The 18,860-nt window shown below is 42.7% G+C and overlaps 2 protein-coding genes across 12 annotated transcripts in view; both read right to left on the bottom strand.

Moving 5' to 3' along the window:
- The window catches only part of LOC6537706 (sterile alpha motif domain-containing protein 5), a 155,442-nt gene extending 152,352 nt beyond the window's left edge, over nt 1-3,090 (bottom strand). For 7 of the 9 annotated variants that reach the window (XM_039376426.2, XM_039376427.2, XM_039376428.2 and 4 more), the window contains exon 1: nt 2,383-3,090. The gene's annotated coding sequence lies outside the window, so the exon portion shown is untranslated. The remainder of the gene's footprint in view (nt 1-2,382) is intronic. The other 2 variants (XM_039376432.2, XM_039376433.2) reach the window with 1 other exon arrangement.
- A 506-nt stretch (nt 3,091-3,596) lies between these two features.
- LOC6537702 (putative uncharacterized protein DDB_G0271606) lies at nt 3,597-18,433 on the bottom strand. 3 transcript variants are annotated; one of them, XM_039375408.2, is made up of 12 exons: nt 10,785-13,810; nt 7,725-7,876; nt 7,527-7,661; nt 7,123-7,380; nt 6,719-7,058; nt 6,574-6,660; nt 6,363-6,513; nt 5,996-6,305; nt 5,833-5,932; nt 5,435-5,617; nt 4,899-5,042; nt 3,597-4,300 (listed from the first exon to the last, which is right to left on the bottom strand). In XM_039375408.2, exons 1-12 carry the CDS (start codon nt 13,472-13,474, stop codon nt 3,868-3,870), a joined length of 4,983 nt encoding a protein of 1,660 aa, XP_039231342.1. In that variant the 5' UTR covers nt 13,475-13,810; the 3' UTR covers nt 3,597-3,867. The 3 variants fall into 3 exon arrangements, with proteins under 3 accessions (XP_039231342.1, XP_039231341.1, XP_039231340.1); XM_039375406.2 differs by lacking the exon at nt 5,435-5,617 and adding an exon at nt 18,056-18,433 and having other exon boundaries at nt 3,598-4,300; nt 10,785-13,667; XM_039375407.2 differs by lacking the exons at nt 4,899-5,042; nt 5,435-5,617 and having other exon boundaries at nt 10,785-13,809.
- Between the last annotated feature and the right edge of the window lie 427 nt (nt 18,434-18,860).

Raw genomic sequence — 18,860 nt, 5'->3', positions numbered from 1 at the left:
CTTGCCGGTGTTTTTGTTGCAGTTGCACGCTTTTCGTTTCGTTTGATGGCTGCGCACGCGGCCTTTTGTTAGTTTTCCCCATCCAATTTCATTTTTTTTTTTTTTTTTTTCCATTATTATTATGCTTTTTTCGTATACTCTTAAAGCGAACAACATCAGCAAAATCGCAGTCTAATCACTTCATTAGCCCGAGTCCCGAGTCTCCCACCGCTTTTGGCCATGTTAACACGTTGTTCGCCTGCAAGTTGCACGAACTTGCTGGCAAAGTGCGAAAAAAAACGTAGACTTTAATTGAAAAGTGTGGGAAGCGTAAATGCCGATGCGACTTTTGCTTTCTTTGGTTGGATTTACGTAGTCTCCTGCATTTAATGCGAAACAATTTAAATTTAATGCAAAACTATGGAAACTTCCATGAATTTTCTACCAATTTTGCATTCATAATTGTATACATTTCAAGCGAATTTTTAATGACTCTTAATAATAGTGCAAAATCATCGAGACAACTATGCTTTTATGTAAATTTTGTTTTGACCAATTACTCGCCGTATAATTGCACACTTTGTAGATGTGCAATTATGCGTTGTTTGCCCACAACTAAATGCCTAATGGAGTCCATTAAAGTGTTCAACATAGAACGAATAAAGGCTTTTTAGTGTAATATCAAAACCAGATAACCAGCCAGAAAATCTAATTTGCTAACCCGCACTGTATTTGCCCAAACTTTTCTCACAATTGTAAGGTAAAATAGCATCAGCTGTGAAGAGTGTTCCTCTCGCTTATCGCATAATTGGTAGCAATGTTGGCTGCCACTTTTTGCTGCGGCTTCTGTGGCAGCAGCAACCATGGAAGCAGGCGATTCTTTCTGGGCCTTGGCTCTCCCCACCTCGCCACCGTATCCGTCGCATTCCGGAGATGCCGGCAAAACACTTGTCAGCGACTTAAATGGCGCGCAGCTGTGCGGCATTAGCTGGAAAGGCTGAGGAGCTGGGGAACTGGGGAGCTGAAAAGGCTGGGCAGCCAAGATCTGGGAGTTGAGGTGGCCAGCGAGACCAGGGAGACCAGTGGACACACCTCTTAAGGAGGTGTTGCGACCGCTGCTCCAGGAAGTGGGCAACTGGAGGGAGCACGGCTGCAAGTCCAGTGGCGACATTTGATGTGATTATTGAGTTATGCCCACGGGGGCAGGTGCCAGGCATATTTCGCTTAATTTTCTGATGAAGTTATTCACCGAGATATGGAACGCAGCGAAAATGTACACGTATTATAAGCACAGATAAGCGGCCACAAACAAGAAGGCAAAAAATAAGGGAGACACGGCAAAAGAAGGTGTGATTGTGCGATTTAAAAAGACAATAATTTCGGCGTCTAAAGTCGGCAGTTTAAGGTTTTATTTTGACACTGGCAAGACAGGTGTTTAAAAAACATTTCAATCGAGTGTCTACAGATAAGAGTCAACATATTGAAAGCACCTTATGAAAACAGAAATAATCAATGTTCTGTTAATTGACGTTTAATTACGGGTCGAGACAGCAATTATTTATGTTCATACATAGGTTTGATAAATACTTTAAATAAATCATTGTGTAGAGATATCTGAACTTTTAAATGTCTTTCTGATTGCTGTGATGCTGCATCATTTTCTGCATCAATAAAACAATGTTTATAAAAGTGGTTTCTTATTTTGCAGAAGATCTTCCAATACGCACTTTTTCATAGATATATGTACATATATGAATTTATAAGTTCTTCTATTTTAAAAGGGAAGTTTTCAAGACATTTAGGAAGTGTTTATACAATTTAAGCCAAAGGAGTGAAAACGGACAATTGTATAACAAAATGCAGAGTGCAAAGGAAGTGTTGCATAAATAATTAACATTTGTCAGGAAATCTGTGGGCAGCAACAACAAAAAGCCGGCCAGGAGTCAGAATTAGAGGGATATCAGAGGGAGAAAAAGAAGAAACGAAACGAAAACAGCAGGCACTACTAAATCACCGACAACAACAACAACCCCGGAGGATGAGGATAGAGTGGAAATGGGAAGGGAATAAAAACATAAAAAAAGCGGCACAGATTGCCGAGAACAACAAAACTAAACACGGGCGAGCACACACACACACATAGACAAAAAACGCACACAGTTACACGCAAACAATTTGAGTACTCCAGCTGTGTAGTTGTTGTTGTTGCTGTTTTTTCGCCGCTCCTTTCTGCCCTGCAATCAATAAAACGGATTAGGAATATCCTTTAAATGCGGCGCTTGGTGGAGGCTGCACACACACTATCGCACACACGAAATCTCCCTCACACACACATGGCTGCAAATCTTTTACAATAACACATATATGGACATACATAGGAGGAATAAAAGTAGCGGCACTTACTTTTCGTTTTCGTGTTTCTCCGTTCGTAGTGGAAATTAGGAGATGGCAATTGAAGGTGGAAGTAAGCAGAAGGAGGACGGCAAGGAGAAGATGAAAACAAAACCGAAAAAACGCACACTCAAACACGCACGCACACGAAGACACGCAGGGCGCAAAGATTTACCGTTACGCGACGCGAAGATGCCCACAGAAATGGCCAAAAAGCGAAAAGGGGAAATATCCGTGTCTCCTCTTTCTTACAACTTTTACCTATTTACTCCAATTTTGATTTTGTCACTTGCATCACAAACAATTTAGCATTCGACCCCTAACGACCTTGCTGTTTTCTCCTACGCGCCACTAAAGTGTTATGCTACAAATGCAGTTTAAATGCTTGGTAAATTACTTGGTTTGTTTTTTTTTTCTCTTATTTTGGAGAGGAACACACACGAAGTTTCAAATTAACAAATTGCTGCCGGTTGTGTCTGCGTTGTTATCACGATGCCTTGATGGCATGGTAAATGGTAAATGGTAATTGGTTATTGGCCAGCTTGTTTGCTCATTAAACGGCTCGTTTTGGCCACCGTTTTCGTTTTGCTCAATTCTCAATCACAACACACTTGCTTCAGTTTTGCCGGCTTTTTCAGTTTCAATTTCACGCGACAACACCGCTCGAGCTGGTTCTTCAAAACGACCGGATCTCGAACATTTCGACGACTGACCGCGCGGCGATAAATGCGTTCGTATATATTCGTATATGTTGGTCGCCGCAGCTGGCATTTTTAGCATCACACGCACAGCGCACGAACGGTCACTTTTTCGGTTCGATGCAACCGTTTGAGTTCGAGTTCGAAGGGCTTCGAACTTATGTTTTTTTAAATACAAAAGTCGCACAAAAATGTATTTATTTTATTTGGATGCTCCTTATATTATTAAATATAAAATGTTACCATTTGGTACTAGTATATGCCCTTGGTAAATTTAAATTAAGCCGCGCCACAAATGCTTTTTTATATTTGAAATCCGAACTAATTCGACGAATTTAGTTCTTTTAGTACATCTGAGCGCATGCGCCTCTCTTAAGAACTAAATGCTCAGACGCTACTCTCTCTGGACTCAACAGCGCCAATACATCTGTTAAGCTAACAGCTGCAAAGTAACAGCAATAAACATTTTGATTTTCCCATTAAATAAATATAAGCCTTAATAAATTCATTAAAAATATGTACATTTATTCGTTTTTTTTGTTTTTTTTTTTGCGGTTTCAGAAACCAATTCAGAAATTTCATTTACAATTTTTATGAGTTCAAGCTTTGAGCGATTTGGTTGAGTGGGTCGATTTCCGCATCCAGCGATACGGAGGGCAGCACATGAAGCACACCAGAGCACCCGGGATCACACATCCTTGCTCCTGGAACATCCACTCCTGGGGATCTCGAAGAATACAGCCACAAAATTGGAAGATCTATATATATATAGATATATATATAAGGAAGATCTGACCGATCACACGGCGGTGATGAGATGGGCGTCATCTTCGTTGATCCGATCGCATTTTCCATTGACCTCGATCGTGTGATTTGACTCCGTGTCGCTGGGCTCCTGCTCCACCTCCTCCTCTTCCTCCTCCTCCTCCTCTTCCTCCAGTTCACCATTTTCCTTGTCGGGCGTTTCCCGCTCCTCGTTCTCCTCGTAAATGACGTCACAGCTGGTGGCTATCGATTTGGGCGGCGGCTTCTTCACCGCCTTCCCACCTTGCCCCTTGCGTTCCCCATTCTGTTGCATCTCGGACATTTGTATCTGCATTTCCCGCAGCCGATCGGTCAGCACATACAAATCCCGCTCCTGACTCTCGCAGCGCGTCCTCAACTCGGATATCTCACGCAGATCCTCCGCTCGAGGATCTCGCCGCTCGTATCGCATGCGCATCTCCTCGAATCTGCGGAAAGAGGATTTCAAAGCTCCTTCAATATTTACTATAGTAATATGTAGTGATGGTGCATTCAAGGCGGATACGGATACGGATACTGGATACTGAGTTGGCGTACAACATCCCACAACACGGACAAGCAAAAGTAGGATAAGTTTAAAGTTTGGGGTAAAGATATAAAGAGTCACGGGTCGGGTTCTTAAATCCATTTTCCTAAATTATTTACTTTGGTTTATAAGTTCTTAAATCCATTTTCCTAAATTATTTACTTCGTTTTATAGTAGTCTTTGATTTGCTGGAATACATCCTTATTGTTAAAGTTCATTATTGTAAGAAGAAGTGCAATGGTTAGGTTCTAAACAGCTCTACTTTATCTATAAATCTATATAATAGCTTTTCCAAAATTCAAAACGTTTTCCAAAGTTTTAACTAAATAATACCTAACAGATTTATTTTTACATAGAACAGCTTTCACTTCATCTTTCACTTCATCTTTCACATCATCCTTCAAGAATCTTTTTTTGGATTTAAGTTTTCGACCTTGGGGTGAAAGTGGGTGGGTTTGGTTGGTGGGTGGTTTTGGGGGCTTGGGGGTGGGGGCACTTACAGGTTGGTCAGGCAGCGGCACTTGCGATGCAGCTGCTCGATCTCGTTGGCGTTGCTGATGTCGCGCTTGTCCAGCGCCGCCTTCTCGGCATCGTAGGCCGCCTTCAGGTCCTTCAGATTGCGCTGGTGCCGAAGTTCTACATCGCTGCGGATGCAGATACAGATGCAGATGCAGATGCAGATACGGATGCAGATACAGATGCGCGGATACGTATGCGGATGCAGAATCGGATTCGGATACGGAATCGGAATCGGGTGGGGGTTATTCAGGTTATATAGAGTGGGTGGTGGATTGAAGTGGACACACACACATAGCGAGAAAGAGAAAGTAAATAATTAGGAGATTCGCACCAGAAGGACAACGTGTGACAAGCTGCATTCCAAAAAAAAATATGACTTCCTCCCAACTTTACAACAAACATGACACACATTACAAGCTACAGGAGTCTTTCGATGATATACCCAGAGTTTGAATTGAAATCAAGGGGCATTTCGAAGCGTGAAACGAAGGGAATGACAATAATATTTTATTGGCGCGCTAGGAGGTGGCGGTATTTGATATAGATCACGGCGACAATATTGAACACCAGGCATGCGATGGCGATCAGCGGCGACATGGTCAGATATAGCACATATAGTGTGGGCATATACGGCCACGCCCCCTTTGCGAACGCCCACAGGGCTGGAGAGGCTGTCGTTGGACCTAAACGCTGATCCATGCTGATCCAATAAATGAAATGAAATGAAATGAGAGAAACGAGAGAAACAGAATACGAGTTCATGTGATAATGGATCGAGTTCAAGGATGCAAATGAGTAGGATGCAGACATTCAATGCAAGCCAATGGTGTCGTTTCCTCGGGCAATTTGATGGGGAGCAGCGGTCAGGGGGGGCGGGCACTATTAGGCGGGACATGCCACATTGCAAGCACTCACTTGATTCGTTCATCGGCAGCGGCCATTTTCGCGCGATGTCGTTCTACAAGCTCCTGCAACGCCTCCTCCTTCTCCGCCTGCAACTTGGCCTTTTGAGAGTCTGCCAATTGGAATATTTACAATAATCCATGAGATATATATATATAGCAATTGCTATCTTTACCCAGCTCCTTTCGATGTGTTTCGACCATTTCCTGCGTGGAGAGCTGCAGCTCCTTGGCGAACTCCTCCTTCACCTGGCCCAGGCGTTCGCGGAACTTCTCTTCCATCTCGGCCTTCTCCGCCTCGAACTCCTTCTGCAGCCGCTCCTCCAGCTCCACGCGGCGATCCTCCTCGCGGCACATGGCATTCTGGTACTCGCGATCGGCCTTATCCAAATGCATTCGCGTCTGGAGCAGCGCGTTATCCGAACGTTCGCGCAGGCTGAGGAAGTCCTGCTTCTTCTGCTCCAGATTCTCGTGCAGATCATCAATCTATATAAAAGTATATATTTCAATTTAGTTAACTTAGTATAGAGAGTATGAGCTGACCTCAGCCCGCAGCTCCTCCTCGTTGGCGGTGTATCTGTTGGTCAGCGCCCTGAGTTCCTCGATGTGCTCGTTCTGCAGTTTGTCCAACGCCTCGCGGCGCTCGTCCACATACACGGACTCCAGTTCATTTGTCAGTCTTGTCATCTCTGTGCTGTAAATAAATCAATTATCACTCTAAATACATCACATATAAATAAGACTTGCGACTTACTAAAGTTTGTTTTCCCAGAAGGCGGCCGCCTCATTGCGCACCTCATCGATTTTGTAGATCATCTGGCGCTCCTTGTCATAGATGGCACTGTAAGTGGCATAATCATTGGTATCTCATCACTTTGATAATCACGTATTGTACCCACTTATCACACTGATACTTGATCTTGTGCACCGCCTCGATCTGAGCCTCGAGATTCTCGTTGGCCGACTGCAGATCGCCCTTCAGGTTCTCGATGCGATCCATTAGCGTCTGGATGGACTGCTCCTGTTCGCTGACCACGCCCCGCAGCGAGTTCACCTGCGCCTGGCAGGTGCGCAGCATCTCGGACTCCCTCCTGCGGGACTGCAGCTCCAGTTCCAGCTCCTCCGCCTTGGCGGCCGCCTGCTTCCGCTCGTAGTTGGACTTGTCCGTCTTGTCCTTGCACTGCCGCTGCATCTGCCGCAGTTGCCACTCGCAGTCCGTCATCAGCGTTTCCTCGCGCTCTAAATCATTTATAAATGATTTAAAATATTATATTTATATTTCATCTATAGATAGATCGCCCACCTCGATTGTGCGTCCTGAGCATTTCGAACTCCTTCTGCCACTTGTCCTCGCAGATCTTGCGCTCCGCCTCCGAGTTGTCCAGCGCGTTCTTCAGGATGCGTATCTGCTCCTCCAGATCCGCTCGGATCCGCTCCACCTGCTGGCGCCACTCCTCGGCCTCCACTTGGGCACAGGCCAGTTGGGTTTGCAGGCTCTTGGCCAGGCTCTGCGTCACTTTGTACTTCTCGGTTAGTTCGTTGTACTGAGCTTCAAGTTCGTCTGAAAAAAGCGAGAAAAAATTCAAATAAATTGCCTTCATAATCGGAAATTAATTACTCCATAAATGCCATCATAAATAATAGATAATGAATTATGACAAATGTTATTGGATAATAGTTTAAATAACTAAATAGCACTATGCTCACCATATTTGCTTTGGAATTCATCTTGATTTTCGCTGTATTTGTGCCGTAGGTGGACCTTCTCATCCTCGAGAAGTTTTAGCTTTTTCCGCACATACTCATCGTCCTTGTGAGCTGCACTCAGTTCGCCCTGCAGTCCTAAAAGTAAAATTTATGGTTTAAATGGCTCCCTAAATATTTTCCTTATGATATGATAGTTACTCTCAACGTTCCATTGCTTGACCGAGAGTTCCTGCTCCAGTTTCTGGATCTTGAACTGCATGTCGCCCACCTTGGCCTCCAGTTGACTGGCATTTTTGTGGGCCTCGTCCAGTTGGCTGGCGAATCGAGCCTTCTGCTGCTTCAGCTCCTTTCTGGGAACCCAAAAGCGAAGGATGAGTAATAGTGGGAATAGAATAAAAAAAAAACATAAATCCCTAGACAGTACAGCTCAACTGTCAGACGAATTTTTCAAACAAATCTTGTCACTGAATAATCCCCAACACAAACAAAATGAATCACAAACGTTTTCCGCGCACGCAGCACGAACGGTATAAATAAATAAATGGAAAACCGCAGAAATATAATAATTATTATTATTTTTATATTATTTTTAATGTCCCAGCGCTTTTTACCTATAGCTAGACATTCGCCTGACGTAATTTGAATGGAAAAGCTCGTTAAACGTGAATGAGGTGTAAAGACATTGCCAACGTCTTCCTCGACCATAATTTGTTGAGATACAATACGTAGCGAGATCTATAGCTACGGATGCGGGAACGTAGACAAAGATACAGATACATTTTTATATAATATATATGGGCTTGTGCTTTGCTTTGCTTTGTTTTGTTTTGGCTTTTCAACGCAATAATGAAATACGTTTTAATTGAATTTATCCTAGTCGATTCTCGGTTGCTGCGAAAATGCGCAAAGTTTATTTATAAATCAACGTTTTTCCGCTGTTTTTGTTCGCGCATTTTGCCAACTCTCAGTCGCTCTCTATTAGCAATACAGTGCGTTTCACTAGTGACAAATTGATAACAAAGGGATAATGGGAATATCAATTAAATGTCCAGAAAGTCAAAGTTGAAAGACTACTTCAATTGTAATTGCAGGATCCTCAAAAGAAGCTTTAACATAGATAAAGTATTAATATTACACTACAACAAATCCCTCCACTTTGTTTGATTTATAGATTTTATAAAAATTATTTTGATTTCCTTCACTGTCCCATAACTTTGGTATAGACAATGTGCATTTATCAAATTTTGAGACACGCGTTTCTGTGTTGTCTGTAGAGATAGTTGGAGATAAAGATAGACAGCGTTATAGAGAGTGAGAATACGATACAAAGGACAGATGCAACTTGTGTACTTAGATTGAAAGTTATTTGAATTATTTTTGGCAAGAGCATCGCTGCCGGTGCCTGTGAACTTTGCGAGGCAAATGCATAGTTGCCAGCTTGGATTCTTTTGCTGTTTATGCCCAAGTTGATAATTAAATGGGATTAGATAAACAACAACTGGTGGCGAAGTGAAGGAAACAGCAGCCGAAGCTTCGGGAAAGATGCCCATTAGTTTATTCGAGGCAAATTACGCATACGCCGCATGTGCCGGCGGAATAAACAATCTCAATCTTTCAATGCTAGCTGGCCAAGTGGAGGATGCGCCTCCACCTCTTGCTCCTCTTCCTCCTCCTCCTCCCTTATGTCCAATCAATTATCCACCAAAATCAAGAACAACCCAAATTAAATTCCACAAGTGCTCGGCCCCCATCTTATCCCATATACTTCCTCAACAAGTTTGCTCTAAATATGAACGTTTCAAAATTTACTTGTCTCTTTTTTATTTGCACAACGCCTAAAATAAGCAAGGCGAATAAAACTAGAGCAGGCAGATAGTGTTCTATGCACATGGGAAAATATGATTGAGGGAAATAGCTGAAGATCAGCCAAGTCGAGGCAAGGAATACTCTGGAAAATGAACTTTTAAGTATATAAAAATTATAATCAAATTTGAGAAAACACTCTTTAATCAAAGCACTAAGAACAGAACTTCAGTTTAGGAGTTAAAGTTATTTAAAACTCGCAAGTTTAATACAAGTTTATCTATGGTATAAATACCAGACTTTTTACTTTTTATCAAATATCCCAAGTATCTCCTAAGTATCCTACACTGCTAGTTCAAACTATAGATCATAAATGATATACCCCCTGCCTGAGTGCGCAAAAAACGAGCGTGGGAACTGACCAACATGTTGCCAACAAAATTGCAAATAACGCGAACGAAAGCCAAACGAGAAATGACGAAGTGAATTTATTTTTGCCCCCGTTCTGGTGTTCAACTGATTTTGCACACAAATCGAATGTTTATTATTATTTTAGACACGAGCATTTACATAAAAATATATAAAATGTACAAATAATTGTCGCAATTTGGCTATGAGACACTTGCCGCACGGCTGTCATAATCTGTCATATCGGCGAAGGCCAAACAATGCCACCTTTCACACTGCGTATACGTAATGCGAGACAGTAGCCAAAACAAGTGGGCTTTTCTAAGGAATTCGTTTCTGTTCGCTTCTATAGATGTGATATTTGCACAAAGAATTTTGTGTAGGGAAATTATCTATAGTCGAATCACTTCTAAACTTTTTCGCTAACGAATGAACTTAGTTTATATTTTAAAATAAAAATCTTTTATCATTGTAAAAAGTTGTCTTTAAACAAATCTTTGATTGGCTTATGCCACAAAATATTTTACTAATCAAATTGGGTATACAGCTTATATGTTCCGATCCATTTAAAAATAGTCGCCCCTGACTGGAAAACTCGACGCGAAATTGAATTGGCGGAAAGCGAAAAACCACAAAGCGAATGAGAGGGAAATTTCCGCTGATGGATTTCCCGGCAAGAGAAACCAGATCACAAGGCATGTTCCATGACACAAAGATCAAGATAAATTGGCTGCATCGTGCCACATTAATGGCAAAATTGTTGGCATGCGCTTGCGATTAAGTAAATACGCCGCACTTGATGCCGCAGCTGCTTGAACTAGCAAATATCACGTATACGCCACCAGTGACATTCAAGAACAATAAATAACAGATAGTGCTTTTAATATAAGACACATTTATAATGGAATAATAAATGGATCTTGTAAGCAATTCATGATTTATTTGCTTTTAAGGAACTCCAAGTTATTAAATGGATTTCCATTATATTAAATCAACACCTATTTTTGAATTCCCATTTAATATCCCCCTCATTTGAAAGTAGCTCACCTGAGTTCCTGGTTGTCGAAGGGACTCTCCTGGCGCACCGGCTTGTTGAGCACACTGCCATCCTCGACGATCTCGATGCTGGGCGCCATGTCCTGGCCAAGACAGCTGTCGTCCCGGCTGCGTTGCTTGGGACTGTTGCTGCGACTGCGACCCTCGACGTGGATTGGGATGAAGTGCACATTGCCCAGGCTATTGCCCCCCGCTCCATTGGCAATATTGATGTTGATCTGCGCATCGCCGCCATTTGTGCTTGTGGATGATGATGATGGTGCTGCTGCTGTTGCTGCTGATGATGATGCTCCTGATGTGGATGCATTGGCGGTCGTTGACTCGACAACCACATCCGGCAGACTGATGCTCTCGATGCATACCAATCGCTCGCTGAACTCGCTGAAACGCTCAATGTCGTCGAGTTCGTCGCACTGCAGAAAGGTCTCCTCGCAGTCCGTGGAGTTGCCATCGCGTATGAAGGTGTGGTTCACATTTTGGGTGGTTGCCATGTGCGATGAGCTGCGCGGCGGTGGTTGCGGTGGTTGCTGCTGTTGCTGTTGCTGCTGCTGCTGTGGTGCATTCAGTTCCTGCTCCCCGATCCCGGAATCCGCATAACTGCTGCTCAAATTGGAGTCACTTTTCAGGGCGCTGCGCTCGCTGCTCGCCGATTGCCGCGAGTTGCCATTCGACTGACTGCTGCCGGACATATGTGGCTCATAGTCCAGATCCACAGCCTCGTCGACATCGTCCACCTCCTCCTGCTCCTCCTCCTCCTCATCCTCGGCCTCCTCCTGCACATTCTCCAGCTTCACATGACTCAGTCGCGTCCAGGGGCGACCATTCGAGTTTTGATAGATAGTAGCGGGTATATCCGTGGCGAAGACCTCATCTTCCAGCGTTTCGATATGCGCCTCGTTCAGTTCCTCGATGTTCAGCGTATCCTCCGCTGTCTCATTTAGTTCGTAGTATATTTCCGGCGTCTTGGCCGGCTGCTCCTCCGGCAAACTGCAATCCTCCACCGTGATTCTGGGCACTTCCGGTGACTTTTGGTGCCTGGGCGGCGCCTGCGGCGGAATCACGACCGACTCACGGAACTCACGTGGCGTACTGGCACGCGAACTGTGGGCCGAACTGATTTCGTTCGGTTTGGCGCTGGTTTGGCCCATGGTTATGTCACTTGATTGCTGATGTTGCTCCTGTTGTTGCTGCTGTTGCTGATGTTGCTGCTCTTCCTGATGTTGCTGTTGCTGCTGATGTTGCCGCTGCTGTTGCTGTTGCTGCTGATGTTGCTGTTGTTGCTGATGTTGCTGCTGCTGTTCCTGATGTTGCTGCTGCTCCTGATGTTGCTGCTGCTGCTCCTGATGTTGCTGCTTGCTGGCCAGATGTTGCTGCAGAACAGCAATTGCATCGCCGTGCTGTTGCTGCTGCGGATGCTGCTGCTGCTGTTGCTGCTGCTGTTCGGCAATTGCTGTTGGCCGCTCAACGTTTGCCGCTTGAATGAAAGACGAACGCATGCTGGCTGTTCGCGGCTCTTTTTCCGGCTCGATCTGTCGCGGAAAATGCTCGCTCTCTGCGGGAAAATGAAAACTCTGTGTTGTGTGATGCTCTTGCCGCTTCTCCACTCCAGTTGGCTTACTTTTCTCTTCGATCGCTCTTCGTTGGCCGCTATTCTCTGGGCTATTATTAGCCAAAGTCATTTGATAAGTAGTCGGGGATGCGAGCGCGGGGTCGGAGTTCGTTTCAAGGTGTGTTGCGGTGGCGATTACGTCTGTGGCATTACTTTTATGCGATTTGGCTGCTGCGACTGCGGCAATTTGCTGCTGCTGCTGCTGTTGCTGCTGTTGCTGTTGTTGCTGCTGTTGCTGCTGTTGTTGCTGCTGTTGCTGCTTTTGCTGTTGTTGCTGTTGCTGCTGCTGTTGTTGCTGTTGTTGCTGATGTTGCTGCTGTTGCTGCTGCTGCTGCTGTTGTTGCTGCTGTTGCTGCTGCTGTTGCTGCTGTTGCTGCTGCTGCTTTTGACGCTGATGATTTCGACCACGCGCCATGAAAATGTCGCTTAGAAAATCGCGACTCTTCTGCAGAGTTTTACGCTTTTTCGGCTCGGTTTCGTTAGTATCCTTGGTATGGCCGCCAGCCAACTTGAAACTGGCAATGGAGAGCAGGGATTGGCGCTTCTGCTGCTCACCTTCGTTGCGTTGTCGATGGCGATGTGTTATGGTTGTGGGGCCATCGATATCGTTCTCAATCTCGATAGTGCCAATTAGCTGACCACCACAGCTTTTGCTCGCGATCACGCTGGCTGCCTCGTTTTGACTGCTGCTGGTAGCCGCATTTCGATCAGCGGCCGAGGAATACGTCCACCCATCCACCTCCATCCTCCGCCCATCGCCGCCCATTTTATTTATATACAAATTGTCGGAGCGGCCATTAGCAGCTGTTTTTGCTAATTTTAAACGCTCTTCGTCGCCACCGCTGCTAGTGTCGTTGTCGTTGTCAAAGTCGCTGGCAAAGTCCTCCAGCTCTTCGATCACCGCCCGTCGTGCTCTTACCGCCGGCTCTTCTGCTCTTTGAGCGGCGGCAGATATCTGACCAATTTGACTGTATCTCAAGGGGGTATCTCTATCTACATCCACATCGCCATCTTCATCGTCGACGATCTTGTGCGCTTTTCCGCGACGCGATCTTCGCAGCAAATTGAACATGTTTCGCTCTTTCTCTTTGCGAGTTTTTCCCGCTGTCTCTGCTATTTTCTTTTAATTTATTTTTATATCCATTTATTCTCCTTCGTTTTTGCGGGGGGTTTTTGCTCGTTTGTGTGCTTTTCGTTTAATAAACAAATCGTTGCTGCTTTGTTGCAATTATTTCGAATTTATTTGTATTTTAAATGCTTTCAACCTGTTGAAAATATTTTCACAATTTTATATTAGTTTCGGCGGTTAGTGAATGGGCGGTTTAATTGTCGTCAATTAGTTTATCCACTTATTATCCGCATAATATGTATTATGTGAATATATATGTACAAATATGATTTGGCGGATTCACTGACTCGACTTGGTCGGCGGATAAACTGCGACTGTCGCTCAGTCGGCACTCCAAGTGATGAGTCTTCCACAGCCACAGCCACAATGATGATTATTAGGATTATCGTGATGATGACAATAATGCTGGACAAATATGAGTAACAACATTGCGGCGTGTGTGAGCACTAGTGCACTTCAAGAAAAATTAGCAATAGAACTTTGTGTAGAAAAGGCAAATCATATAAAGGAGTAGGTTACGGTAGTAGTAAATTAAAAGCTTTACAAAGACATAAAAGATCACACAGACATGAAGTTTGAACTGGTTGACAACTGAAATATTAAAATAAATCTCCCTTGCAGCAGTTTTAAATATTTTATAATCAAAAGAGGTTTAAATTCTATAGTCAACTCATTTCTTTTTTTATATTAATAAAATGAATTTATACTTTTTTCCAGTGATATGTAGGCACATGGCATAATTTGTTTTAATTATTTTACAGAAGAACACAACACGCGCGCATAGGCACTCAAAACTATGTATACCGAATATGGTAAACTCGATAATTGCTTGTGCATATTAATTGATGGATGGAAAGTGGGAGACCATATACTCTATAGATACTTTAGTGGCAATAGATACAATAAATGCGGCATTATGTGTCATTCGATGAGCAACAACAATTCGGTAATTGCAGTAGGTAAGCATGCAAATGAACACAATGGAAAAGTGAAAATTATTCACCTAATTGGGTTAGTAAAATGTTTCAAGTATTATGTCTTAATAATTAGTAATCAACTCTATATAAAGTGATTTATGTCTTAATAATTAGTTATGTATATTAAGTGATATTCTAATGTGGTACTTTTAAGTAAACTCCTAAAAGTATGCCAAGTTAAGCAAAGATGTCGTCAACCCCTAAATAAGTTTCTCTACTATTTGTGTGTTTTTTCCAGTGCCCTTTAAAGATCTGCTCTTGAGTCATTAGACTTTCCGCTGAAACCAAAGTTCAAATTGCAGCGAGCTGGCCAGAAATAGACCAATTTCGATGCACCGCGCACAACATCATAATCCTGCTGCAACTTCCTCCTTGGCCAGAAACTCCCCCCCTCCAGTTTCCCCTCCCGTTTGCCCTGCCTCTATTTCAAGTTCAGGATGCTCTCTGCCATTGCGCACATAAACGAACCAATTATAGGCAGCAATAAAATAAGACACAGACCCGCAGATTTTCCAAAGCAGCGAAATCGGCGGAATAAAACTATAAATATCCATACGGAAAATGCCTCTCGTAGGGCCTCTCATTGACGTCACTTTGAAAATGGGTATGGAAATGAAAATGAAAATGAAGAGGAAAATCAGGCGCCAGATCAGTGTAATTGATGTTTGAGAAGATTTATAGATGAGCCAGCTTAGATATACAAATTAATTCATTTCCCTTTGACTTTTAATGAGTAATTAAATATTTGTATCGCTTAACTACATGAAATATAGGTCAAAATTCATTAAAAGTTCAAAAATGTATGGAATAATCGGCATAGAATGGTAGGATTTTCCATAAAAAACGAATGAGAATTATTCCAGGAAATTCCGACAGGGAAATTAATGTTTCTGAGAACAATTTGCATTAAAAGACAGCTGCGCAATTTGCACATATTTGCGAATTTTTTTTCCTTTTCAAATTTATATAGATAAAAACCAAACGCCTCCAAATGATCAACATTTTGGGAATTAAGCAAAGGTGCTGGCAAGAAAAAAAAGATGGAAAGATCTGGTTTGTTCAAGTGCATGACGCTCTTACTTTTGGCAAGAAATTCAGAAACGGAAATGATGCAGTCAAGTATAATGGGTATAAAATGGAAATTCCTATATGGGAGATCAAAATCACTCCAAATCAATAAATATAATTATTTCCTCTATTTTTTGTGTTAGAAGAAACACTGACCCACTTCGCAAGTCGTTCAAGTTTACAGCCTTCAACCAGATGGCAGCGACTTTATATCATTGTAGAATTTACATTTTATTTCTTGCCAATTGTTGCACAAGTTCAGAAATCCAAAGCAAACCAAATATTATAAACATTTTCAATGTGAAGCAAAACAGAAACGCAATAATAAAAGGCCCAAAAAGTGGTGCCCAAATGATAAATGTATAATAAATTTTGCACTTGGCCAATGCCAATGCCCAGTCCATAGGCCCAAAAACTCAGTCAATAAAAGCCATTAAAGAATTCTTGATAAAACAAGAGAGAACGCTATAGTCGAGTTCCCCGACTATCTGATACCCGTTACTCAGCTAGTGTAAGTGCGAAGGACAGTTTTTGGCGGTTTGTGGGCGTTAGAGTGGGCGTGGCCAAAAGTTTTTTGGCAAATAGATAGAAATTTACAAGACTAATACAAAAATGAAAAAATATCAAAACATTTTTCAAAAGTGTGGGCGTGGCAGCTTTGGGCGGTTTGTGGGCGTTAGAGTGGGCGTGGCCAAAAGTTTTTTGGCAAATAGATAGAAATTTACAAGACTAATACAAAAATGAAAAAATATCAAAACATTTTTCAAAAGTGTGGGCGTGGCAGCTTTGGGCGGTTTGTGGGCGTTAGAGTGGGCGTGGCAACCTGAATCGACAAACTTGCGCTGCGTCTATGTCCCTGGAGTCTGTATACTTAATCTCAACTTTCTAGCTTTTGTAGTTCCTGAGATCTCGACGTTCATACGGACAGACGGACAGACGGACAGACGGACAGACGGACGGACAGACGGACATGGCCAAATCGACTCGGCTATTGATCCTGATCAAGAATATATATACTTTATATGGTCGGAAACGCTTCCTTCTGCCTGTTACATACTTTTCAACGAATCTAGTATACCCTTTTACTCTACGAGTAACGGGTATAAAAATGTGTTAAAATATTTATATTTCTGGCGAGCGTGCGACGCGTTGGAGGCGGTGAAAAAATTAATAGAAATTAAAGTAATATGACACAAAAAATGCCACCAACAAAAAATATGCCATAAATATTTGGCATGCTTTGTCGTCGCTTGAACATGTGTTAGCAATCGAGAAATATATGGCACTACATATTAAGAGTTTGGATTTGTACAGTGCGTTTCAGGTCTATATGGATGCTGATAAACTACCAAATAGAAGAATGATCATAAGTAAAGCCACCTTAGAAACGCTTTAAATAATTAAAAGCATGTAGTTGTTGCTCTATAAGTTTCCATGATATAGTTAACCATTTCTAGATCAATTGTGTATTTCAGCTAACTGCTGTATGAAACGCACTGTTCAGTGCCAAAAAGACTGGCTACAAAATCCACTTGAAAATGATTTTTCTAGTCTAGCATCACACGCATCTTGGCCGAAAGAAGAAGATTGAGGGATGTGAAGTACTCTCAGTTTCAAATGTGCTCATGATTTTAGATAGATGGATACAAGATACTTTGCCACAAGGTGCAGTACTCTCAGTTTTAAATGTGCTCATGATTTTAGATACAAGACACTTTGCCACAAGGTGCAGCAACTTCGAGCACTTTCCTACACTCCACTCCACATTTATTTACATTTCCACAGCCAAACGATTGTTTGTTTGTCGCCGCCCACACAGTCGACCTGGCACTGGGCCAACTGACATTGACTGATGCCAGAGATCAGCCAGATGAGGCAGCGGATCCAAAAAACATTCCGGCCAGAGATTTGCCGTCGCCCAGGGACGGGTTAATATTTTCACTAGCCTTTTCGGATGAGAGAGACTTTTCCGCCCGTCTGTCTGCTTTTCTGCTTAGCCGCTCTGATGATTTTCCAAACAGTTTGCAAGCCCAAAACTGCCCGTGGAGGTGATAAAAACTGTTTACCACACACATAAAACAGATATGTAAGCCACGGCGAGGGGATCTAATAAATTTCAAAATTAGTGAAACTATTAATGCAGAAAGGCGACAGAAATTGATTGCGACAGGAACGCCTTGAGGTGTTGAGCGAGTTAATCGAGTGTATCTCAGCGAAAAGCAGAAGCCCAAACAATAACAAATGTGTAATGCGTATCCAAAGTGATTAGCTCATTTTAAAGTAATGTTTTTAATAGGTATTTATTTAGTTTTAACTCTTTGGAATATATATGCAGTTAAAATGTATATACTAACAACATATAGTTACTATACACAAGTTAATACACATTAGATGAGTATTGATCCTCAGATTTTATTGTGAATTATGTTTATTTTCTTCATAAGTATAAGCAAAGCAGTTTTCTTGGGGAAAAACTTACTTAAAGGGACTTTAATCGACTGTACTTGTGTAAGCTGCAGCTTACTTGAGTCATGTGAGGTAATTACTTCAAGAGATTATTTACGCAATTAGCACGAAAACACACAGGCACAATTTGATTTGACACCGAATGACAATTAATAATTGTTAAAATGAAATTTTCTCATTTCCGCTTTGGCTCACGCCCACAAGTTGTTTAAAGATGCGTTTGTTTTGGGGGGGAAAATTGAGGGAAAACTGGGGGGAAAACACTTGTTAAACGCTGACAGGCAACGGCACATGCTCGGGCGTCCCAAGCGCATCGACTGCCCAGGGCGGAAAAACCATTTTTCACTTTTCACAATGCCGCTCGTCGCACGGCGCTCGCGTTCCAAACGGTTCAGCAAACGGTACACGACTGCAAAAGTATCTGATCTTTTTCGCCGAGGAAAAGTGCTGCCTCCGTTGAGGAAAATTGTCGCTCGGTCGACGCTATCGATAGACTTTGGATGCCGGTCTCCACTCGACGCGTCGATCAGTTGGCATCAGGCAAATGGAATCGGTTAACCTACGGATTCGTTTTGTATCTCAATTGTTGCACACACAAATGGAGCAGGAATGGCAGCATCAGTTGACCCATAAATGCGGAAAAACATGCACAGTGGCAGAGGCAAATATTTTCCGGATCAGCAGCTGGGATTGGGGCAATAATATGCCGGAAAATGAAAGCTAACCGATTTGATTGTTTTCTTCACTTGAGTTTGATTATTGCCTTACACAACAGAATGTGCTATTTCGATGTGTTTAGAGGATGAACTATTCTATAT

This window comes from Drosophila yakuba, chromosome 3R (assembly GCF_016746365.2).
Source record: "Drosophila yakuba strain Tai18E2 chromosome 3R, Prin_Dyak_Tai18E2_2.1, whole genome shotgun sequence".
Classification (NCBI taxonomy): domain Eukaryota; kingdom Metazoa; phylum Arthropoda; class Insecta; order Diptera; family Drosophilidae; genus Drosophila; species Drosophila yakuba.
The sequence above is the reverse complement of the archived record's forward strand: the minus strand, read 5'-3'. Positions and strand labels throughout refer to the sequence as shown.